Source organism: Sceloporus occidentalis, unplaced genomic scaffold (assembly GCF_023333645.1).
Source record: "Sceloporus occidentalis isolate IW3139 unplaced genomic scaffold, rSceOcc1.0.p SCAF_4, whole genome shotgun sequence".
Taxonomy (NCBI): domain Eukaryota; kingdom Metazoa; phylum Chordata; class Lepidosauria; order Squamata; family Phrynosomatidae; genus Sceloporus; species Sceloporus occidentalis.
Window position 1 is genome coordinate 135,031,156 of NW_028316984.1, and position 25,313 is coordinate 135,056,468.

Consider the following 25,313-nt stretch of genomic DNA (forward strand, 5'->3'; position numbering starts at 1 on the left):
AGGAGGAGTGCATTCCTTTTGGTTCTGCTGGACCCTTCAACAGCTTTTGATACCACTGACCATGGGATTGTTCCAGGCTGCCTTACTGGGATGGGACTAGGAGGAACTGGCTTAAAGTGGCTTTATTCTTTCCTGAAGGGGAAAGCCTAAGATGTTAGTGCTGCAGGATTCCGTTGTCCACCATGCTATTTGACGTATTTATGAAACTACTGGGAGAGTTTGTCCAAGAGACTTTTGGTTTCATGCCACTGATATCAAGCTAAAGTATGTTTTCCCTTTCCAGTGAACACCAAGGAAGCTCAGTGTTTCACCAGCATGTCTATCATCACTAATAAATTGGATAAGGGTGAACAAATTAAAGCTTAATCCTGACTAGGCAGTACTATGCTCCTGTTTCGTTCAAAGGCAGATCAAGGGATAGGGATTTAGCCTTTGTCGGATGGGATTACACTCCTGAAGATGCTGGTCTTGGTCCCAGATTCAGCCTTGAGACCCAAGATTTCTGTGGTGGCCAAGGGTGCATTTGCAGTTAAAGCCACTGCTCCCTTTCTTGGAGATGGTATGACTGACAGTGGTGACACATTGCATTAGTTTAGGGTGGACAAAATGTTGCCTGGCAGTTGTCATGGCCCTGGGGCCTCCAGGGTCAAACAGTTGCTCCCAACACCCTTTAAGGGGGGATTTCACAATGTTTTTGGCCCCCATTGAGTTGTTTAGGCATAGTAGAGGACCTTTTAAAAACAGTAAGTGATTTCTAGGTCATTGTAAAAAAAGGGCTCACCTAGGTCTAAATGGCTTGAGGGAAACCAAAAACATAGCAAAAATGCCCCCTAGAGGATGCTACTGGGAATTTGGGGGGTGACTTTATTATTTTAGCCTCCTGGAGAGGACAGTGTGGCCTCCTAATCTCCAAGAGTTGCCTACACATGCTAGTCCCTTTGTTGTTGTGCTGTCTTTGGAGTTTTCAAAGACCATTGGCCAAGTAGTTAGCTAGGAATGATTAGGGATTCCCTCATTACAACTCCACTACCTACTGGTCTGTTTCTGAGCTTCTGAGTACTGTTTATGACCTATAAAGCCTTATATAGCATGGGTCTGACAGACAGCTTTTTCTCATAGAAGCCTGCCAAGACCCTGTGATCCTCAAGAGAGGCTCTTCTTTCAGTCCCACCCCTTTCACAGGAAAACCTGTGACAGAAGACAGGGCCTTCTTAATAGCCGCTCCTGGGCTCTGCACTAGACTGTTGACTACTTAGTGAAAAGCAATTTGGGGGAGAGAAGTTCTCCAAGACTGATTTTCTTAAATGCAAAGGCAGTTGGCTATGTGGTTGAGAAGTAAGTGCAGCTACCACACATGTATTAACAGCTCCTCACTTATACTCTCATTCTCCACAAATAATAAACATGACCAATGCCAATTTTTCCCCCCTTGGCGTATTCTTTCAGAACAGCCCAGGCATCAGGGCTCTCTATCTCCAACTCTGCCAGTGCTGGTGGGGATAATGCCAACTTGCCTTCCCAACCTCCTTCCCGGATCACTTCCCCATGGAGGCCTCTTCACCATCGCAGGAAAATGGCTACTGAAAGTGACGGCTCCACAGAAGAGACAGATTCTTCTGAGAACTGATGTACAGTATGGGAGTGTTCACTCATTTCAGGTCTTTATGATGGAAGTAATGTGGGCTTTGAGGAAGAGGGAAAATAGCAATTCAGATACTCCTTTCCCCACCAACAGGCTGAAAACATTACTCACATCTCCCTCTTTGGAAAGCTGACCATGCCATCCAACAAAACTGGTCTTTTCTCATCCAAAACCGATGAAGGAATACTCAGTAGAGCGTTGGGTATGCCTTAAATACAATCCGATTCCAATTGCAAGGTAATATTGCCCTCTTGTGGCAGGCAAATTAGTAAAGTTGGGCTAACTGTCTCGCTTTCAACTTTGTAGGAATTTGTCCAGATTCTAAAATTTTGCTCCATTCAGCACTGTCTTCGTTCTCAACCAGTATTTTTTTTTTGGGGGGGGGGGGAGGAAACATGGCCAAGCCCCTGCATGAATCATGCAGCCATGAAGTTGTAGCTACGCTTTAACCTCCCATGACCCTTGAAGCACACCTTAAAAGGCAGTCAGCCACCCCTACTGATTTGGGGAGGAGGGGAGTGTTCTGCTGGAGAGTTGTGTGTTGCATCATGTGACCAGCCCCCTCCTACCAGTTAGCTATGCTGCAAAGGGTTGTAACAGGTGCCTCTTCTGTTTCTGAGTTTCTAGAGAGGGCTGCTTACTCTTCCAGCAGCGCCCCACTCACAGGTAGCACAGACCTTTGAGGCTCCAGATAGCAGATGGGCTTTTAAGGTGGGCTTCGTGGTCATTTGCAATTGTGGCAATACTACCACAATCACAAGTGAGAATGCAAAGCTGTTAGAATGTCTCAAGTTTAACTTACGATACTGTAATAGGATGCCAGCCTTTTACAGGACCTTGACTCACAATTTAAATGAGGCTTATTTTACACTTTTTTCTGCAAATGGCATTTCCTGCATAGTAACCTCACATTCCCTCCAGCCCAGTTATCTGAATAAAACCCAAGAAATTGCTCCAGTGCACCATTAGTGATTCCTTTCCCACTAAGAAATGAAATGGTTTTATTACTCCATGGAACACTCCAGATTGATAAAGGCTTCCAGAATACCTTCAAGAATCTGTTCAAATTAGATACTATTGCATGACCTTGGCAAGACATCTAGATAATTATGTATGTTGTGGGAAAGGGTCGTCCTAGCTGATAGATAATTTTCAGCTCACTCTTTCTGGCCTTAGTTTAGGGGAAACATGATTGAACATTATTATTTACTAAAGCTTTAAACTTCAGTAAGAACTGAAATAAAACTTACTGTAAAATGGAATGAGACTTCTTTCAAAGTTATGTTGCAAAAAGTAACTGATCAACGTTCTGCTCACTCTCTACCTTACACAAGTCTTCTGGAAGGAAAACAATGCCAGGCTTACTCAAGTGAGATCTCTTCCCTGGGGAAGAAAAATAGAACATAGCATGTCCTGATGAAAGATATGCAGTCTCGACTACAGACGTCCGTCCGGATTCGTTGACTTCCCGTTCGCAGTTTTGAATTTCCACAGACAGGAAGCCAGGAAGGACAAAATGGCATGTACTCAGGAGTGCGCAGCCATTAAAAACAATGGGGCTCCAATATTTGTGGGTTTTCCGAGTTGCAGGGGGGCGGTGTTTGGCATGGGCCCCCCATGAATCGGGAGGACTGTACTAAGTAATATGCTACACACAGGACAGTAATTATGGAAGAAATTTAACACAACATCTTGGTAGACTGGAATGTTTTAAGACTATCAGCAAATGAACTTTAACCGCTTCATTGCAACATGCCCACCCATCTCTAGAGTATAGATAAAAGGAAGTTTCTGTTGCTTTAATACTTTAGGGGCTCCATATCAAGAAAAGAACAGTCACAGAAATTGAACACACAGGTATTTGATTTTATTCACTTGAGGGGTTGGGGAGAAATCCACATCACTCCCCTTCAGATCCTCACACAGCAGAGGCCCAACCCTGGCCACACAAAGCTCATTAATACTACCATTAACTCAAAGTACACAGAGCCCAAGAAGAGAACCCTCTTCCCATCTAAGAGTAGACAATACTGGGCCAAACTAAAGTTCTGCAACTCCTTTTGCCCAACAAAGGAGCAAGTGCTTTAAGACAAATTGTAATAGTCAAACAGTGCATTTTCAGAACTGAGGGAGCAAAAACTGAAGTGGAACCGAGCCTAGGTGCTAATGGGAAGGAGATTTCCAACAAGTCCATGCAGACATTTACCTTCTTAGGAAGCACAAGAGGAGGTCAATTGCACTAATGAATACTAATGAATATGCAAGTGGGCAACACATTGCTTCATAAAAAAGGTCAAGCTACACTGGTAATCTCACATCCCTCCAGCCAAGTTATCTGACTGAAACCCGACATCGCTCCAGTGCACTGTTAGTGGTTGCCCTCCCAATAAGAGAAATTAAATGTTTTTGTACTCCATGGAACACAGCAGATTGATAAAGCCTTCCAGATGAACCCACAGGTGCAGCAATCATGCAATGTAAGTGCAAAATGGTTACAACAACAAGCTCCATTTCACATGGACTTGGCATTCCAGTGCGTTGAGATTCCACTTCCAGTGGAAAAGTAAACCCAACACCAAGACAGGATAAAGCATGCAGGTGCAAGAGGGTGCTCAGGGGTAGGATACTTTCACTTAAACTAAAGAGCAGCCTTGTAGTATGAAATGAGGTGTTATTTTAATCTATTGCAGTTCTTCCACCAATTGAAGTGGAACTGCACTGATTTAAGAGAAAAATCCCCAAATGCTAGTTTGGAAAGAGCAAAGGGGCAGCAATGAAACCTGAAAAGGAGAGGGTATTCCTTGAATCTACTTCCTTTCTGGAAATGGAATACACAGAAAGATGTGACATTCAGGGAAGCCAAAAGAAGAGAAGGCAGAGAGTAATGGTTGTATGACAGGAATACTGGACAAGTGGGTGGAATGAGACAGAGCTACTGTCACACTCATTTTAGAAACCACCAATGAGGCAAAGCAGCAGATTACATGGAACTGCAGACCTGATGATCATCTCTTCCCACTAAAGAAATGCCTTTCGTATGTTCCATGATGGTGTGGTATACTGGGGTGTAATTCCCCAGCCATCCACTATACCTACACAATACTTCAAGGATTTTTACTAAGCCCAAACATGCCTTGACCTTTTACTGCTTGTTTTAGGTTTTGACTTTTCAGTCATAGTCCTCAAAAGAACTACATCTGTCACATTGGTTCAAAGAGGCAGCAAGAACTATCTTGTGCAGAAGTGGGAATTTCCCCTTGTTTAGGGAACAGCCTGGATGCTAGGGATTTCCCCAGCAGCACATCCTTTACTTCTATTTCTCCCAGCACAGATGTGTGAAGTATATTACACATGACTTCCTGCTTCCATAACATGCATCCCACCAACAGCAGCCAGGGAGGGGTATAAAAGCATAAAGAGCAGCTCCACCATGGCCTGTCTCCAGCCCTGTGCTGATGATGCACAATAATAGAGGGATGTCCTCTGGAAGGACCCATGCACTCTCAGCTGGAGGCTGGGTTTTGAAGAAATACTTGTTTCTATTACAAAATAATGTCCACAGAGGTTTTGAGCAAGTGCTAGGCATGTCCATTTCTCCTTCTGTTCTCAAAGCAGCACCCAGTCATGCTCAGCTGTAAAGTAATCCTGTTGAGTTTTTAGAGGTGGGCTCAAGGTGCAAGTGGCGTTTCACCAGCAGCTATGAGATGCACATCCCCTGAATCGTCAATATGAACCATAGCGATCCTAAAAAGGGGGAAAAGAAAGGTAGCTTAGAAAATTGTCTGGAAAACTGATGAAAGATTTCTAGGCATCAGTAGACTAAATCCAGTCCAAAGCTGATCAGTGAACATCACACCAAGAGATACTTTTTCAGGTATGGGGGAGAAACCTCATCCTGCCAAGTTCAGAATGAAGGTCCTGTGAACCTTATTTTAGAAAAGCTCTCATTAATGGAGAATTCCACACTTCAACCTTGGCAATAGGCAAAAGCAAATAAGTAGCTTCTAGAAGCAAGAACACAAGAGAAAAGGGAAATGTGTTCAGAGCCCTGTTTTAATGAAAGATAAAGACGTATCAACAAAATCTATTTAATATAGATATACACTTCCTTCAGCATCAGAGTCAGTATTCCTCTGAACACTAGCTGCTGTGGAAATTGCACTTGCATTGTACTTATGCACTTTCCACAGGTATCTAGTTGATCACTGTCCAACAGAATGTTGAATTGGAGAGGTTTTAGGCTGTTCCAGCATGACTCTTCTTAGGTTGAGAAAAGACTGCAACTTAGTGGGCATACTTAGGAAAACAAGCCAAATGTGTAGCTAGAAGAGTACAAGATTGAGCCTGGGACATCACACAGAGCACTAAGAGCAAGGTAAGAGCTGTGCCAAAGTCTCTGTGCATACACATGTCTGGATAACTGCTATTACCTTTAGACAACTAACTTTTACAAGAGCCTCATTTTATTGCTTTTTAAGCAACTGTATTTTTGGCCCGGATACATACCGCCAATAAGCGGCATACCAGGGCCAATACTAGGGTTAGGGACCGTGCAGCAACCACACGGTCCCTAACCCTAGTACGGACGGATGGTGTAACATTAGCGGCACCCTGTGTACACGGGTCCTGCCACTGTTAGGCAAGTGCCGCGTGGCGTCCACATGTTGCCACATGGCGCTTACATAATGAGTGCACCAGTGGTGCACTTGTTACGCCGCCCCTGCAGCTTAAAAAGAACCCGCTTTTCTTGGGTTCTTTTTCCGCCAGAGGGAAGCCGCATGGTTTGGTGGCTGCGGCTTCTCTCCAGAGGAGAAAAGGCCACTGGCAGGCTGCCCTTTTTGGGTGGTCTGTCCCAGGCCTATGTAATTTACAATTACAAAGGCTAGTTTTACATAAATGATCATTAACTGGGAGGGACCAAACAAACTGAAAACATTTCAGAATCTGAACTTAACATATATAGTTCTGAAAGAATGGTGAAGGAGGGTTACAGAAACACAAACGTTTGGCGCAGCAAACAATACAATAAAGCTTGAAGTGGGAAAGAATGGAATTCTTCTCTAGCTGATCCTATTGTAGCTTTGTGTGTCTCTCTACAACAGTCAAGGTAAATGACAGATGCTCCAGAATCCCTTATCGAGCATCTGTGAACAGCAAATTCGAGAGAAGAGAGCAAATAAGCCTGCCTCACAAGTTATACCCAGTATATTGAATAACAACATAGATCTATAAGTGTGGCCCTGAGTGGGAAATAAGGAAATTGGAGACTGATGAAAAATCATTCCTGGATAAATTTTGGAAGAAACTTCCAAGTTGTCTCTAGAAGATTCAGAACGTTTTTGTTTACACACCATATATACTCATGTATAAGTCGGATCTCATGTATAATTCAAGAACAAGTTTTGGGGCCAAAATTATGGATTTTAATAGGACCCATGGATAAAGTGAGGTTAAAACTTAGGAGCATGTAACAAAGGTTGTACAGGACAAAACAAAGAAAACCAGTGCCAAAGAACTTAGAAAATTCCAGCAGGCATAACTTTTTGTGCTTAGCCTAAAGACTGGATGGATGAGCAGGGAACTACAGTAAATGATGGCTGTGTAGTGTATGTGTGAGAGGGGTGACTAGATGTTGGCAGGACTAAGAAAACACGCACATATGAAAAAAAGATGTAAAAGCAAAGCAGAGAAATTGGCAACTACGTTAACAGTGATTACAGTCTTTAATGTGATAATACTGCCTGATTTTAATCCAGAAAACCCTAAACACACCCACATATCTTATTTAAATCCTTCATAGCCCCTCCTCTGAGTGGCAAAAACTGAGAGCTTAGTCTGTCCTGAAAGAACCTAAAAGAAGCACTGAACCCTCTACTCTCCTACCAGTCCTTTGAAGGAAAGCACCAAAGAGCTGCCACCACCACCATTTTCCTGTGCAGGTATTCAAAAGGCCAGAAGTCACTCCAAGTACAGAGGGTCAGTGCCTCTTTTAGATTCTCACAGGACAGACTAAGCTCTGACCTTTCTTTCCATATTATTTCTACCTTTGGTACCCAAGTTTCTGTTAAAGAAGGAATTCCCAGGAACCTATCTACTTCACTAACTGAGGTATGCCTGTATGTTGTAAGTTGCTGACATTTGAACAAGACAAAATTAATAGCCCTCACATGCTGATTTCACCGCTATAAGCTTGGATAGTAGAGTACACATTTTATTAGGATATTTAAGCCCACTTGCCAAGATTACACAGCATGTATGCAACATTCCCCACATCTCACCTGGAGAGAGTTCATCACACCATTGGCCAGAACAGCCATCTTGCCAGCAACAGACTTCACCCCTTGCTTGAACTGGGCAATATCAGCAGCAGGCAGTACATTTCCAATTGATACACCACCTATTAAAATGTATTTATTTTTATTAAAGTATTTACATCCTGCTTTCTATCTAAAGATCTATGGTGAGCATATAATAAAAACAAGTGCATACAGGGAGGAAAGAATTCCTGGTGACAGGAATAAGAATGATGACAGAATGTATCAGACAACTCTACGAGATTAAAAAGTGGCTCCTCTTACAAAAACTTGGTCCTCTACCTGCACTCCAATGTCAGAATTTACCTACAACATTTTGTAATTCCAATTCCAACATAATCTAGTTAATACTCCATACCAACCCTTCCCGAACAAGCAAATGAAAGGAGCTGTCCAAGTTGACTGACCACCCACAACTGATCTCTTTCTGAGTCACTGGTATAACTGCGCCAGTCCCTTAGACACTATCCCCCAACACAGTGCTTCCCATGAACAGCCATCTTTCAGATTGTTTCCTGACCTGAGTTCACTGTGTCAGATTCTCCAAAAAGATCAGCAGAACTGATGGCATTGCTGCCTGAAAGTTGCTGGAGTCGGGATCTGGCTTCATACTGGAAAAAAGAAAAAGGATAAGGTACAGGATCAAACATTGATCAGAATGAAGACTGCAGCCAAGAACTCACAAGAAGACTAGGAATGAGAAGGGCAGCAATGCAAGAACTAAGTAAGATCCTAAAGTGTAAAGATATACAGCTGAGCACTAAAGTTAAAATCATCCAAGCCACTGTATTCCCCATTAGCATGTATGATGTGAGAGCAGGAAGTGAAGAAAGCGGATAAGAAAATCAATTCATTTGAAATGTGCTGCTGGAGAAGAGTGCTAAGGATACCAAGGACAGCCAAAAAGACAAACAAATGGATCAAGCCTGAAATCTCCCTGTAAGCCAGGATTACCAAATTGAGGATATGACTGAGGATTCTGTACTTCAGCCACAACATGAAAAAGCATGACTCATTAAGACAATAATGCTAGGGAAGGTAGAGAGAAGTTGAAAGAGAAGAAGACCACGAGCTACATGAATTGGAGGACAGAGGAGCTTGGGGATGGAACTAACCTCAGCATCAGCTTCCCGTCCGAAGAACATGTCAGATGAGATGGCTTTGGCCCCTGCAAACTTCTGCCGAGCTTCATTGGACTCCACTACTGATATTTTGCTCTCTGTCTCTCTTCTATTAGTGGGTCTGAGGAGAAGATAAAAGAGGAGATATGGAAACCAGTAAAGAAGATGTCTTGTGCCCTGCCTTTATTATTTGGATAATGTTCAAGACAAATATTTTGGAAAGGGCAAAGGGGCATGATTAACCACTAACTGAAGAGCAACACAACATGCCCGTAACTCTTTCTTCAGGAATCTCCTAAGTGTAGAAAGGACTGCATTCCATTCACTCTACCTGTCACCAATGGGCCGGATGCTGGAGATAGCAATGTCTGCCTCTTCTTCCCCTTTCTCAAGCCCCCAGGAGGAGTTGTCTGTTTCCCACTGTGAGCCAAAGGCATCCCCTAATGAAAAAGGATTATCTTTGTACCTAGAAAACAAATGAGAGAAGAATTTATACAGGCTAGATAAAACAATATCAAGCAAGTCCGAAGGATCACCACAAAGCTTACTTGGGTGGTCCAGATGTGAAGCTTCCAGTATCTTCAAAGAGATCTAGCTGGGACCGAGGGGACTTCGCTGTCACTGGTGTTTCTTGTTCTATCACTTGCATCTCAGAAAGGACAGAGTGAGAGATGGAACTAGGAGGAAGAAGCACCAAATTAATGCCTGGCAGAACTCCATATATGAAAATGCTTCATTCTCAACACTAGGACTATCTTGTCACATAAAGAGGGACCAGATTTATTATACAGTGTGCCCGCATTATATGCGGGTGTGTTTTACACACTTTCCAGCATACGCTGGAAGCCGCACCAGAAGGAAGGGGGACATGTGCTGGAAGAAAACAATGGTGCACGCTCCCATGGTGTGCCCCCCGCGCACTGCTCCCGCACCGCCACAGGCACAAGCCCCATTCATTTGAATGGGGCTTGAGCATCCACGTTTTTTCCCTTAGCGGGGGGGGGGGGCACACAGGGGCAGAACAGATCCCTGCGTAAGGGAAGGGACGACTGTATCTCACTTTCCTTTCAAGACTCCAAAAGGGCTAACATAATATTTAAGGCATTACACAAAGCGCCTTGGCTACAGTAAGGCTGCTGCATTGTTTGTTTGCAGAGTGTGCCTTGAACTTGGCCAGCTCATACAGATCATAGCACAGACAGATAAGGTTTTTGACTGGAACCTGAAGGAAGGGTTTTGTCATTGTTAATCTAATTGTATATCATGCCAATACTTTTTAAAGCTACTTAAATGAGATAGCTCGAACAGTACAGCATATTCCAAGATTATGAAATCTCCTAATATATCTGGATTTATATTCTATAATATCCTAGTCAGAGGTCCTTCATTTCGCCCTCCTTATAAAAGGAGCCATACTGTAGTAAGACAGATTCCCAAGTAAGGATGAGAATCCTTAGGAACTAGTGAATCAGTGACACAAATAATTTTATTCAAACAGGCTTGCTTTTCACACACTCTAAACAGAGTAGACTTCATACAGTTCATTTGACATGGTTTCCTAAACCACAACAGTCATGCCTGTTGAGACAGCAACAAAACAATTGCCAAGTGCCCCACTCTCTTGTTCTTCAAGCACAGCAAGTACCTTCTGGACACCAAGCCCATGCCAAGTCTCTCTGCCTGTTCACGCTTCTTCCCTTCCAGGTTTTGAAGTTTCTTCTCCTCTTTTTTCCGATCAATCTGCAGCTCCTGGTAGGCCAGTCTCATTGAGGCCACTCTGAAAGAAGCAGCATTATTAATCAGCTACAGAATTCAAGTAGACTTTCTCCATGATATATATAATCTCTCTAAGTGTCATAATTCTGAACAAAGATTTGCAGTGTTTTTCTAAAATAACACACACACACCCCTGATGTTTCTGTATTATTTTAATCTGCAGTGGGTTGCTACTGTTTTGTAATCCACCTTGAGTCCAAGTATTGGAAAAAGGGCAGGACATAAATGTATATAAAACAATGCAAGTGGACAATGTCATTACATATGTGGCAAGAACTAGCTACCTTCAAATACTCAGGCCTGGGCAGGGAACTCTGTATTTTGACTTACTTCACTGCCGTAGTACTTCACCATTTTGAGATGTATAAACACATCCATTTTTCTTCATCTGAAGTTGTCACAAACATGACCTACTCACATGGATTCCTCTGCTTGCTTCCTGCACTCTGCAGCCTGCTGCTCCCTCAGTTTTTCAGCCACTTGTGCTTGCCGTTCAATTTCAGTGAAACTCTGGCTGCTCACTTTTTGCGCTCCAAGACCTTTTTTGGCTCCTAGCTGGAAGAACAAGCAGAAAAAAGGCTAAAAACACAACCAGGACTCCACAAACATAATGAATTATTAAAATTCCAACACCAGAGTTACTAGGATATCTTAACAGCAAGCTGTGCTAGGGGCACAAAGACATCCAAGGAACTAATCTAGAGATTTGTTAATATAGCTATGTCAAAAATTAATTTGAGTGGCCCACTAACTCCTGAAAAGGAAGGAAGTTTGATATTTTGCTAGATTATAGGTGCACTACAGGGAGGTTATACTATTCCCTTGTGTGATGTATCTAAGCTACTGGAAGAAGGAATATTGACCCATGAAATGCTGTGTGTTTGCCAAGGACTTAGACACTCCAACACAACAAGCTTTCCAACTTCATTTCTTTATACACAAAGTATATGGTCATGGACAACAAACACAGCCAGTGTGGTATAGTGGTTTGAGTGCTGAACTCCAGGAGACCAGGACTTGAATCCCCACTCAACCATAGAAAGCCTTTGAGTAACCTTAGGCAAGTCACATTCTCTCATCCTAAGAGGAAGGCAGTGGCAGCACCTTCCCTAGAAAAATCTTGCTAAGAAACAACTAGGATAGGGTTACCATAAGTCAGAGTTTACTTGAAGGGCAAACAGCAACCACTATGAATTGAAACAAAATCCAGGGAAGAATGAGACAGTGATCCTGCACAGACCCTGTGGCAGGCCACTGCTTGCATCTGGCTTCTCCAGATAAGAAGTTCACACTCCTAAGTGACTCTATGCTCACTGAACTTGAAACACATGGATTGGATTTGTAGAGATTGCTAGATATGTTTCTTACCATCACAGTTCAGACCTTATATTAATCCTTAAGTGCATGGTCCTCTGTCATGAAACCCAAAATTATGTTGCAATGCCAATATGAGGAACGCATTTCCCAAGAAAGCCTGAAAAGTCTTTGGCTGTGTCAAGTGAAAGGTCAAATCCCGCTTTTTTCATAGGGCATTCAAGCTGAACTTGATCATTTGCTGGCTCTGCTGTTGGTCAGTTTTCTGTATCCTCAGTTATTACTCTGAACTTCAGCTTGCTTTTTGAGTCCTGATTAGGAACATTGTACAGTGCAAGGTACTGCACATCACCAGTCCTCTCTATAAATTTACATGGGGCCTAGCTTTATCTCAGAACATCTCTGAGCATAGCGCTTCTTAGACTATGCAAGGCACTAGCAATTCCCACTCCCACCCCCCATTGTGCCAAGGATCAGCACCATATTTTTGCCCATCAGCTACAATTACATTATTGTTTCCTGGAAACTCACCAGGGACTGGACCAGTCTAGGAACTACTACTTTAAGTAGCCCTCTCCTTGCCTATCCACTGTGGCTGAATGCCCACTGAGCAATGCCACCAAAACTCAGCAAAAAGCACAGGGAGATGAGTTCTCAGTGACTGTTTTCAGCCCGTGCTACTGGAGACAGAAGTCCAAGCATTTCTGGAAATGCACAGGCTGATTCAGTAAGCAGACTGTTTAATGCCTCAAGTCTAGAAGTCAAGACAAAACAACACATTTAAATAAATATGATTTGCTGCCATATTCTGTACTTTGTCAAATCCTTTTCCTCTATTTTTCCTACATTACAGACATTACAAATTAGTGGTGTCATTGTCACTAAGAGGTAAAGACCCACAGCAGATGCATTTCAATGTATCACTGTGCCTTTTAAGTGATGTATTCTGCCAATGAGCAGAATACAGAAGGCATAGGAAGCTAAATTTGGGGGTGGGGGATGGATGGGGATGAATCATCACTAGACAGCAATGGCAAAGAGCTGAGAGTGGTACCAAAGAATCAGTGAGGCAAAAACAGGCAAATCTCCAGGAAAATGTGGATGCTTGTAGCAAGAGAAGTAATCCTTTCATTAGACATACCCCTTTCTTTGTAGCACCAGGCTTCTTCTTTCCAATAAGAGAAGGTTTTATTTCTATGACAAGAAAAATGAAGAATGAAAAAAATTAGAAGACAGCAATAAATAAGCTGCTGTTTATACCAACACTTGCAGCGATAGTTTAAAGGTTTTACAGCACAAGGACCGCTAGACCAAATGTGCCATATGCATGGTTAATATACCCACAGTCTTGGCAGCAGAGCACAGAAATCCAAACCCAGTATGACGGGCCACACCATGCAATATCAGATTAACAGCCTCTTGGAACTTTTCTCCTGGTCATGAAAACAGCATAAAACATGCCAAAAAGCTGTGCTTCAAAGAATACAATTTAGAAAAGTGACTTCTGCTGCCCAAGAATTGACATAGACTACAGTAAAAGTGGCTGCATGGGAATTCAGAATTTGGTGACAAAGAGTTTAAGATTTGTTTGTGAGGAGAACAACAGAGCATCACTGTAGGGTTGAAGATGTGTTCTCTAGGCAGTTTCCCAGCAACTGCAGCAATTGCAATTACCACTTTAGTCATGTACATCTAACTGGCTGACTGCAAAAGTGTCAAGAGAGCAGGATGCATTATTGATCTTACTGGTGAGGCTGTACCAACTCCCATCTCATTTGGAGTACAAGACAGACAAACACTGGGCTGAAGGCAGAACCAAAGAAATGGAAGGCAAAGGCACCACAAGTAGCCAGTGTAAGCTGTTAGCCAGTTACCTCTGGCAGAAGCAGCCCCTTGAGGAGACAGACACATGGATGCGTCTGAAGGAGAAAAAGACATATATGTATATATTGGATACTAACAAGACACGTTCTAGGTATAATCTGACAATGTGAGAACTGAAGCAGGGTTGCTGGCAAAGGGTACTAGTATTTATAGCAACATTTACCACTGGTGGCATGGAAATTGTGTCAAACCACCAAATGCATTAACACAATGCAACTGACTAATACAGTCAGTTACCTGGTCAATGACCAGTCAAGTAGGCACCTGGCTTATGCTATCTTTTCCAAGTATTGCCTCAGTTAATTGGAATAGAAAGGTTTTAATTTGCCAATGCAACAGAATCAATGCTGCTGTACTAGAGTATATTATTTTGAAATACATGGCATATTGATTTAAAATTAAAATTACTCTATAATAAATAAAAATAATTTTAAAACTCTACATGAATTAATTCTAATCCTAGAAAACTACAATACTTAATTAAAATTAAGGTTTTCAAAATTTATTATTAGTGGATCTAGGAGCATTCTTTAATAAAAAAAATGTTTTTATTATAATCAAGTAAATATTTTGTCATGTATTTCCTATTGTTTACATATTTTAACCAGTGTATACCTATTTTTGTAACTTATTAACAACTTCCACTATATTCTACCTACTTCCCTTAGGCCATGTCCTCTTCAGACACACAAGCCCTTGAGCACCCAGCCAATTGGGGAAAAAAATCTGCCCCATGGAAGTTGCAATCATTTTAAACTTCAAAGTTTAATTGTGTACCCTTTAAGTTTAAAGAAAGGCAGACCCAGTGCTGAGCTATTTGATTAAAAAAACAGGATGACTTGCATGATGATGAACCCTCCTTTATGAGAAGTTCTGAAGCAACAGTTGGATGACTATCTGCTAGAGAAGCTGTAGCTATCTATTTCTGGCATTAGCAGGAATTCTGCCTATGTGATCTATGTGGTTACTTCCACTCTATGATTCCAGAATTCTAAAAAGAAAGACCAGTGTCTCACATCCTCTCACTGTACTGGAAAAGAGGTTCCACCTCCTTCTTTGGAGGTTTTTGAAAAGAGGCTGAATGGCCATCTGTTGGGGGGCCTTGATTGTATATTCCTGCATTGCAGGGGATGGACTGGATGGCCCTTATGGTCTCTTCCAAATCTATGGTTTTACTGGAAGAACTAAATTAAACTGGTATCAGACATGCTGATGCCTATATCCTATAGAGCACCTCCAGATTAAGTAGTGTTGTTAATGGAAACCACTTGGTGAAGTTGAATAGTAAGGCAATAGTAAACAAAATACTTACCAAGAGACCCTTTGGGAGAAGTGCTCAGCAAATCAATAGAAGGACCCTTATCGGACTCTGCAATGAAAAACATGCAAGTATGTTTTTTTTTTAAATGCCAGCTGAGTACCAGCAAGGAAGTTCCAGTTCCTTGGACATTTGAAATTGCATGTTAGAATCACTATTTTGTGTTTTCCCCAAAATAGCCCTCAAATCACCCTCAAGGTTTTAAACTTCTTTTTCGGTACAATTGCCAGGTAATGTTTGCACAAAAATGATACCTTCCTCTAGTGTGCGCAAGCATGCCACAAAACCTATCCTAGCCCCCTTGAGCCCCCACCCCTCTCAAATGCCTCCCTTTTCTTGTTGTCTCCTCTAAACTGGCTATAGGAAGTGGCATTATGCCATTTCTACCTCCACCACCCATTTTGTAGGACAGAGAGGGAAACATGAATATTAATGCATGGGTGTGCAGGCTGCTGGGGGGAGGGATTTAAAGGAGGAAAATTGGCCCCAGTTCCCTACCCCTACCCTAGAGGTTACTCCCTCCACTCCAACTAGGGGCGGGGCTGGGGTGAGAAAAAGCAGTTTCTGTTGGACATAATCCCCTCTCCCCACAGTCATTCTTTCTTCCTTCTGTGTCTTACTGTAAGATTAACAGCAGTGAACTGTCAGTTTAATAATTTCGAAGCCACTCTGAGAGCTTTTATGGCTGAAGAGAGGGAGAAAAATACTCCAAATAGATACCAAGAAACAGCTGTAAACCAAGAAGAAAGCAACTAACATAGCTCCTTCCAAATACCTGATAGTTTCACTACACAAGATGCCATACTATTCACCTCTCCTTTCTAATAGCAAAAATAATACTCATGTCAAAGCAAAATGTTATACATTTCTGGGGAGATGCTATCACATGCATTAGTCAATGAAGCAATTTCCTTTCTTCTTTAACCATACTGCATGAATGTTTCAATTGTCATCCACTGCAAAAACAAGCCTGTTTTTATCCAGGCCTAGGAAGATTCCATAGGAAGAGAAGTTAAGCATTTGCCTTTAGCAAAAGCACTCACGTGGGTCCTCACTATTTTCAGATGGCTTTGGTGCTTTTTCCAGCTCCAGTGAGGGCTCCACCATGCTCTGACTTGTCTCAGCCACATCCCATGTATTACAAGCCTTATAGAAAATGAACCAACCATCAGGAAGAATCAACAATTTAATTCAGTACAATTAGGTAGCAACCCAAAGGAGCAACTGGGCTTAATAAACCAGTAATTTAAAATGAAATAGGTAGCCATTAACTATCATCAGTGTTCTCAGGTTTTATACCATATGTCCCAAGGTAATCACAACATATATATATATCAGAGGGAGCCATCAGGCAGACCCAGCAACATCAGGGACTGCCTGAAGGAAGAGGCCCCTCCCTCCTCAACTGTCATCTCGGCCTCAGAGGGAGCCATCAGGCAGACCCAGCTACATCTTGGACTGCCTGAAGGAAGAGGCCCCTCCCTCCTCAACTGTCACCTCGGCCTCAGAGGGAGCCATCAGGCAGACCCAGCAACATCAGGGACTGCCTGAAGGAAGAGGCCCCTCCCTCCTCAACTGTCATCTTGGCCTCAGAGGGAGCCATCAGGCAGACCCAGCAACATCAGGGACTGCCTGAAGGAAGAGGCCCCTCCCTCCTCAACTGTCATCTCGGCCTCAGAGGGAGCCATCAGGCAGACCCAGCAACATCTTGTACTGCCTGAAGGAAGAGGCCCCTCCCTCCTCAACTGTCATCTCGGCCTCAGAGGGAGCCATCAGGCAGACCCAGCAACATCAGGGACTGCCTGAAGGAAGAGGCCCCTCCCTCCTCAACTGTCATCTCGGCCTCAGAGGGAGCCATCAGGCAGACCCAGCAACATCAGGGACTGCCTGAAGGAAGAGGCCCCTCCCTCCTCAACTGTCATCTTGGCCTCAGAGGGAGCCATCAGGCAGACCCAGCAACATCAGGGACTGCCTGAAGGAAGAGGCCCCTCCCTCCTCAACTGTCATCTCGACCTCAGAGGGAGCCATCAGGCAGACCCAGCAACATCAGGGACTGCCTGAAGGAAGAGGCCCCTCCCTCCTCAACTGTCATCTCGGCCTCAGAGGGAGCCATCAGGCAGACCCAGCAACATCAGGGACTGCCTGAAGGAAGAGGCCCCTCCCTCCTCAACTGTCATCTCGGCCTCAGAGGGAGCCATCAGGCAGACCCAGCAACATCTTGGACTGCCTGAAGGAAGAGGCCCCTCCCTCCTCAACTGTCATCTCGGCCTCAGAGGGAGCCATCAGGCAGACCCAGCAACATCTTGGACTGCCTGAAGGACGAGACTTCTCCCTCCTTTAACTGTATTTTGTATTGTATTACGATTTTACTGTACACCGCTATGATCATCGCGGAATAGCGGTCTATAAATAAAACATATTATTATTATTATTATTATTATTATTATTATATATGGAGGTCATATATTGGCCTCACACAATATTTTCAGACATCTTTCAATCAGTGGTGCTTCTTGGTCATCAGTAGCAGAACAGTTGTACTCCAGATGTACTTTTTGGGAAGGCCCTTGGAACTAGCAATACGGTTTTATAAATATTTACATAGAAGTGCCACTTAAATTAATGGGACTTTCAGCTGAGAGGTCAAATTGGAAATCTGTCTATGAACAACCTTGTCTCTCTCTCTCAGAAAGGAAGTATTCCAGGCACAAAATACATCACTGCCACTGCAAAACAGGCCACTATTCTGATTCAGCATGAGGCAACTTCATGTGTATAAATATAGCCCACAAACTTAGGGGGAATATGACAGGCCCATACCATTGAGCCAGACTGATCATCCAAACAAATCTCCATCAATTATTACTTTATTAAAAGATAGAGATTTAAAATCCAGTCATAACCTATGTAATGCTCCCAGACAACCCATTAAGAATACCTTTGAAAGGAAAAGGAATGTCCAGCCTGGAACACCTCACCTGTGTGTGTTCTAGGAAGAAATCAGCATCACTCTTTTCTGGGGAGTGACCTGGAGTTCCACTCAGCCCATCAATTAGGAGCTGGAAAAGAAGAAGGTGATCTAATGAATTCACAGCAAACACCAGATCCTTCCTCCTTTCTAACATTAAATAGGCTCATGTGTACTTACATCATTCCCATACTTGGCCATGGCAGCACTTGCCAGTTGCCGAATTTTCTCCCGGTACATCTGAGCTGCACGACTATTGTACTTGGCACTGGCATCGGTGGTGGTACAACCATGCTGGCGGAAGAAGGCAATCTGGGAGGGAAAGGAAATGTCATTGACTTGAAAAGAACATCACAGTCAAAGGAGTGAAAAAAAATCTTTGCAGCTAAAAAGCCTAATTCTAATCATGGAACTGCAACGATTTAGCATTTCACTGGGATCCAGCAAAAGCTCATTAACTTGTCTTACTTTATAAGTTCATTAACTTGCTTTACTTTACAAATTAACAGTTTTCTGAGTACTTTTTCAATAACACTGTCATCTCTGCCAAGTATGGCTTCTTCCAAAGAAGTACATGCCAAAAATGTACAAGTGTTTAACCAAAGAACATCAATTCTAAATGGATCCTTACCGCATTAGCATTGCTACCCACTTGCATACATCTCAGCTGAAACCAGCTCCAATTGGAGTCAAGCTCTGTGGACCTGAAGAGAAGAAAAGCCAGAATCACCATTTCAGGCAAATTCAGATCAGAATCAAAGATTTGTTTCATCCTGAATTCAAGGTGTTGAACTGACTATGATTTAGCAACCAAAATGTTTGTATTAGGGGACACATGAAGGAAATGATTTAAATATACACAACCATCTTGGCTCACAAACTTTCTTCCCCACCCTAAGAAAGTCAAATAGGGAACTACTAAAATGGGTATGGATGGGGGAAATTGTATGCGTGTGCACACATATGAAGGCTAGTTTTTAAAATATATATATTATATTCCTCAGCACTAACTGAAAAGCATTTACACTTTCATTCATATAATATCTGCTTTAGGCTTGTTGTCAGCTGCACTACGTCAACCTCTTATATATGTTCTTATAAGTTCTATTTAAATTTACATTCACAGAAGAGTCTGTACTTCCATAAGAACACAAGCTTTTAATTATATTAGAGTAAGGTACAAACATCAGAGAGAGACAGCAATTAACTCCACAGTTCCCTGTTAAAAATAATGTGACGACCTCGCTTTGCACATTTATTTAATGCAAGAATTCCCAAGCACAAGAAATTCTACTTTGCTCTTTGTCACCCATGATATTTGCTCCCATGTCCAAGATGGATGTCTTTCAGTTCCCTCAGGCCTCACCTGCACTGAAGAAATAATGCAGTTTGACACCACTTTAACTGTCATGGTTCCATCCTATGAAATCTTAGGATCTGTAGTTTGTTGTGGCACCAGGGCCCTCTAACAGAACAAGCTAAATATCTCACAAAACTGCAAATCCTAGAATTCCATAGCATTGAGCCATGGCAGGTAAACGATGTCAAACTATATTATTTTTGCAGTGCAGATGATGTTTCAGTCTGGTCCTGTCAACCATAAGATGCCCAGAAATCAATCAATATTGAATTTCTAATTCTGTCACATGATACAGCAGTGATTCAAGGTTTATACACATTCAATTTGTCTTAAGTCTCAGGAGAAAAAAGACCTTCTACTTACACAATTCAAACACTTCCAGTTTAACTTTAGATTTGACTTCTAGTCATTAAAAGGTCAAATTTCAAGCATTTCAGACAGAAAACAAGGGGGTTAAAGAGCTTATGCTATCAGATCAAGAACTAGAGGTACGCAGAGAAACTGCGAAGGTACTTTTGACATCTTTTCTTGACCTATAAAGTCTGTGATTTATAGACTATAACAAAGCCTTTGACTGTACATAAAATGATAAACTATGGGTATACCATATTTGATCGTAACCTGGACTCAAGAGGCTACTGTTCAGGACAGAATACGGAGAAACAGAATGGTATCCAGTCAGGCAAGGATGCATATTATCACCCTGTCATGTTTAACTTGTACACTGAACGTATAATACATAAACCAAGATTAAACTCAGAGAAAGGAGGTGTGAAAACTGGAGGAAGGAACACCAACGATTTAAGATATGCAGATGACATCACACTACTAGCAGAAAATAGCAAAGACTTTGAATTATTACTGAAGAAAGTCAAGGAAGAAAGTGCAAAGGCAGGTTTATTGCTGAACATTAAGAAAAAATGACTACAGATGATTTACATAACTGTAAAGAGCCCTGGTGACACAGTAGTTAAATGCCTATACTGCAGCCACTCACTCACAAACCACAAGGCTGAGAATTTAATCCCAGCCAGGGGCTCCAGGTTGACTCAGCCTGGCATCTTTCCGAGGTTGCTAAAATGAGTACCGAGCTTGTTGGGAGCAATTAGCTTACACTTTGTAAACCGCTTAGTACATTGGTAAGAGGTATAGAAATGTACTTGCTATTGCTAGATGATAAAGACACTGAAATAGTTAAAGATTTTCCATACCTAGGTGCAATCTTTAATCAGAATGGTGACTGCAGTCAAAAAATTAGAAGAATACTGGGACTTGGAATGCAACTATGAAGGAATTAGACAAGATCCTGAAGTATAGAAATGAAAGATATATAACTGAATGCTAAAATTAGAAGTGTCCATACCATTGCATTTCACATTTATATGCATGGTTGTGGAGTTAGACAACGAAGAAAGCTGATAGAAAAAATATAAACACGTTTGAAATGTGGTGCAGGAGGAGAGTTCTGTGGATACAACAGACTGTTAAAAAGAGCAATCAATGGGTCCTAGAGCAAATCAAACCTGAGCTCTCTCTAGAAGCCAAGTCCAAAAAGGAGCAAGTAAAATGATTAAGGGAATGACTGGAAAGATCAAGTCAGGGATCTTTATGTTAGAAAAAAGGTTAAGGAGAGACACAAGAAAGGACAGACAGCAGCTACATCTCCATTGTTTTCACGCACAGTAAAGCTATCAGTCAATGGCTATACCTAACAACTATTCCAGTATCAAAAGCACTGTTCTTGAACATAAGCAAATAGAATTATTTTGCTAGTACAATGGGCCCTAATTATCTGCAGACTTGCCATCCATGGATCTGAGCATCCACAGATACCAAGCCCATTGGGGGGGTGGGCAGCAGAGGAGGAGGAGAAAAGAGAAGAAAGGAGGGAGCAGGGAAGAGGAAGAGGAGAAGGAGAAAAGAAGGGGAAGAACAGCGGCAGTGGCAGGGGGAAAGAGGAAGAAGAAGAAGAGGAGGAGGAGGAGAAAGGAAGAAGAGGAAAAGCAGCAGCAGAGATAAGAGGAGGAGGGAGGGAGGAAGGAAGGAAGGAAGGAAGGAAGGAAGGAAGGAAGGAAGGAAGGAAAGGAGAGAGTGGAGGCAGAGGCGGGGGACAGAGGAGGAAGAGGGAAGAAAGAAGATAAGGAAGAGGAGGAGGATATGTGGAGGTGGCGGCTGTGGGGGAGGAGAGGAGGAAGAGGCAGCCTCCTGCCGTGATGAGAGCGGCACGGCTGGCTTCAGGGTGGGTGGGATGGTGAAGTCCCATTGTCTTCAATGGTAGCATGGCTGCATGGCCACACCACCATTGAGGACAATAGGACTTGAGTATCCACGGACTTTGATATCCGCGGGGGATCCAGAACGGCTTGTTGTGGGATACCGAGGGACCACTTCCACAGAAGTAGAAAATGTAAACATTTTCTATAACACAATTAAAAACAAATGCTGTCTACAGGAAATAATAACATTATCAAAGCTTGCAGTCAATCAATTCACACTGTTTATCAATTCTACTGAAATAAAGCATGTTTAGGGTGACAAAAAGCAGATTTTTTATATGGAATGACTCCAGATACTGTAAAACAAACAACCATTCCTGTGCTCTGTTTTCTTTAATACTAAATGAATGTATTTTGTACCAGACAGGAGTGCCCTGCATGGCAGAGGGATGATGCGGATGGTCCTTGTGGTCCAACTCTATGACTCTATGGACTCTGGCTGGTGGATCTCACAGTTCAAGTAAAATCAAAAGTAGATCCTGGAAACATATGTTCTTTGCAGCTCTATATTACAGTAAAGTCCATTCTCTATATCTCTAATTGCGAAGACCAACATGTAACCATCCCTTTTTGTGCACTATATTCTAGAAGAATTTCAGTATAAGAAATGTATACTTGTTATGAATCCTGTATCAATATCCCATTATTTTCAAACAATACACCCAATAAGTACATTTCAGTACTTGAGGATGGCTATTTTTATGTTCCTCAAACACATTAAAATGGACAAAAGACTTTATCCCACTACAATTAGACAAGATACTGGGGTTATACAGTAAACCATGGCAATCACCTGTCCCAGTCAAGTTGAAGAGGTTGAAGGTCTGGCTGAAAAGGGTCCTATGTATGATACAACAACCATCCTACCAGCAGCCCTGGTGGCGCAGTGGTTAAATGCCCGCCCTGGAGCCACAAGGTTGTGAGTTCGATCCCAGGCAGGGCTCCAAGGTCCACTCAGCCTTCCATGCTTTCGTAGGTCACTAAAATGAGTACCCAGCTTGTTGGGAGCAATTGGCTTACAGATTGTAAACCGCTTAGGGAGTGCTTAAGTGCACTGATAAGCAGTGCAGAAGTGTACTTGCTCTATTGCTATCGCTGCCAGGAAACCAGTACTCACCGGATGAAGCTGAGATGCACCCCCAGGGACCGATGGACTCCAGAACAGTCAATACAGAGGAACACTCCGTAGGTAACACTGGCCCAGCTTGGGTTCTTTGCACCGCAGTCGAAGCAGGACTACAAGAAACAGGACAGGCTGGAAAAACAGCAGATACAGAGCCAGGGGGCAAGAGGGCAAGAGGGAGGGTACATAAGGAGGGCAGCCATGCGTTATCCTGAGCCAGAACACTGATTTATCTAACCCAGCATCCCATATCCTCACAGCGCTCTCTGGGACCTTCCCAAGTAGCCAGGGGGGCTGGATCCACCTCCCTCAAAAAGAAGACTTTCTCTATCAAGGGCAGCATCTGCATTGCAGAAATAATCCAGTTTGAGACCTGGCTCAGTGCCAGGGAATCCTGGGAATTGTAGTTTATTGTGGCACCAGAGCTCTCTCTGACAGAGAAAGGCTGAAATAGGTTGTTGTGGGTCTTTTGGGCTGCGTGGCCGCGTTCTAGAAGAGTTTATTCCTGACGTTTCCCCAGCATCTGTGGCTGGCATCTTCGGAGAATGCTATGGATGCTGGCCATGAAGGCCTTTGGCTTCACAAAAGTTTACATGTCTCACAAAACTAGTTCTCGGAAATTCCCTTGCATTGAGCCAAGGCAGTTAAAGCGGTCTCAAACTGGGTTATTTCCGCAGTGTGGCTTGGGCCTTAGTTAAAATGCCCCTCTTGTCAGAGAGCTAAAGGTCCCACAAGACTACAGTTCCCAGAACACCACAGCAACCCTTTGGCTGGAGAGAGAAGGAGAATGAGAGGGCACCCAAGTCTTCATTGCCGGCAGTCCCAAAAGGGAATAGTTTCCAAAGAGTCTGGGACCCTGTTCTGAGAAAATGGCAGGCTTTACAGGGGTTCCAACAAAGAGGCCTCTTCCATACATTCTCTTTTAAACATACGGACCTTTCTTGCAACCAGAGCAAAGATCCATGAAGACATGAAGACCCACTCAGGCGCTTTGGGTTACGTTCTTTCCTCTCCTCACCTTCCCTGCCAGGGAGGAGGCTGCTCTCTGTCTCTCCTGAGGGAAACCAGCAGGCGCCAAAGGAAGCCCTGGCAGACGGAGCACGGGGCCCTTTCCTTCTGCATCCCTGACGGGGCCCTGATCTAAATCCCTTTCCTCGTACACAGACAGAGCGAATGCTTCCACATGGCTTTGCTTTCTATGTCCCACTATGGGCCTTACTGGACTTCGTCTGTCTCAGCAGCAGTTAAAAGTGGGTGATTTCTCCAGGGCGGTTGCAGCCCCAGAGGAACATTAACCCCCTCAAGGCTTCGCCTTCCTTGTTCAAAGCGCTTCTGCCCTGGCCCCAGCTGGCGCCCGTTTCCCAAGACAGAGCCTCCGAGCTCCACAAAGGCCACGGGGTCCTGCCACAAGGCCTGGCCCGCAACCTCATGCCTGACTGCTTTCGCGAGGCGGCTGCTGCTGCTGCTGCAGAGAGCCACCCTCTGGACCAGTCTCCTTTCTAAACCCCTCCGCATCACAGCGCTACAAATGGACGACTGAAAGGGGGCAGTCCGAAAGGCCTTCCCCGCTGGGTACCTTGTTGGGCGCCGCCGACCGCAGCCGCTTGAACAAGGTCTGGATTTCCGCCTTACTGGGCCCGGCCGCCATGTTTTCTTCCTCCCAGCAGCCACCGCGGCAGCCGGCGACGGGTCGCGGCCGGGGCCAATCCGCGCAGGGGCAGGGCTCGGAGTCGGCACGCGGGGCGGCCGTTAGGGCTATTAGCATAAGGGCGTGGCCTGAGGACCTGGGGGCGGGGCTAACCCTTCAGCTTCCCCAAAGGCCACCAGCTGAGGAAAGAGGTCGAACACGGGGCGGGGCCTGAGGGGCAGGAGGCGTGGCTACACAATCCCCCGCCCTCTCCGAAGGGAGAAGCGTATGCCGGCTATGGATCGCCTATGTATAGGGCGAAGCCTGGACAGCAGGGGGTTTGAGTGACAGAGGCGGGGATTTCGTGGAAGGGGCGGGTCCCGAGTGGCTGGGGGCGGGGCTATACCGTATCTCCTCCCTCTTCCCTGCATCTTCCCCAATTAGCTGAGGAAGAAATAGATCGGGCTGTGAACTGCACAGGGGGCGGGGCCTGAGTGACAGGGGCGGGGCTTCCTAGCTAGGCCCAGGCGGAGGTGCCAACGTTCAGCGCTGTCTGAGGTGCTTGGCCTCAAGAGCAGCTCACAGTGCAG

At 43.8% G+C, this 25,313-nt stretch overlaps 2 protein-coding genes across 7 annotated transcripts in view; one reads left to right on the top strand and one right to left on the bottom strand.

Moving 5' to 3' along the window:
- The window catches only part of CSTPP1 (centriolar satellite-associated tubulin polyglutamylase complex regulator 1), a 198,590-nt gene extending 176,035 nt beyond the window's left edge, over window positions 1-22,555 (top strand). For 2 of the 4 annotated variants that reach the window (XM_089521577.1, XM_089521576.1), the window contains exon 9: window positions 1,447-2,878. In XM_089521577.1, the coding sequence (XP_089377703.1) occupies window positions 1,447-1,627 (181 nt within the window). In that variant the 3' untranslated portion in view covers window positions 1,628-2,878. Of the gene's footprint in view, window positions 1-1,446; window positions 2,879-22,336 lie in introns of those variants that run through there. The other 2 variants (XM_089521578.1, XM_089521579.1) reach the window with 2 other exon arrangements.
- Window positions 3,488-24,804, bottom strand: ARFGAP2 (ARF GTPase activating protein 2). 3 transcript variants are annotated; one of them, XM_089521573.1, is made up of 17 exons: window positions 24,673-24,804; window positions 23,091-23,209; window positions 18,969-19,041; window positions 18,518-18,649; window positions 18,348-18,428; window positions 16,413-16,515; window positions 15,364-15,420; window positions 14,042-14,086; window positions 13,309-13,361; window positions 11,272-11,408; window positions 10,723-10,854; window positions 9,626-9,754; window positions 9,409-9,543; window positions 9,072-9,198; window positions 8,477-8,567; window positions 7,921-8,039; window positions 3,488-5,386 (listed from the first exon to the last, which is right to left on the bottom strand). In XM_089521573.1, exons 1-17 carry the CDS (start codon window positions 24,742-24,744, stop codon window positions 5,366-5,368), a joined length of 1,626 nt encoding a protein of 541 aa, XP_089377699.1. In that variant the 5' UTR covers window positions 24,745-24,804; the 3' UTR covers window positions 3,488-5,365. The 3 variants fall into 3 exon arrangements, with proteins under 3 accessions (XP_089377699.1, XP_089377701.1, XP_089377700.1); XM_089521575.1 differs by having other exon boundaries at window positions 23,091-23,228; window positions 24,673-24,760; XM_089521574.1 differs by lacking the exon at window positions 14,042-14,086 and having other exon boundaries at window positions 24,673-24,802.
- Between the last annotated feature and the right edge of the window lie 509 nt (window positions 24,805-25,313).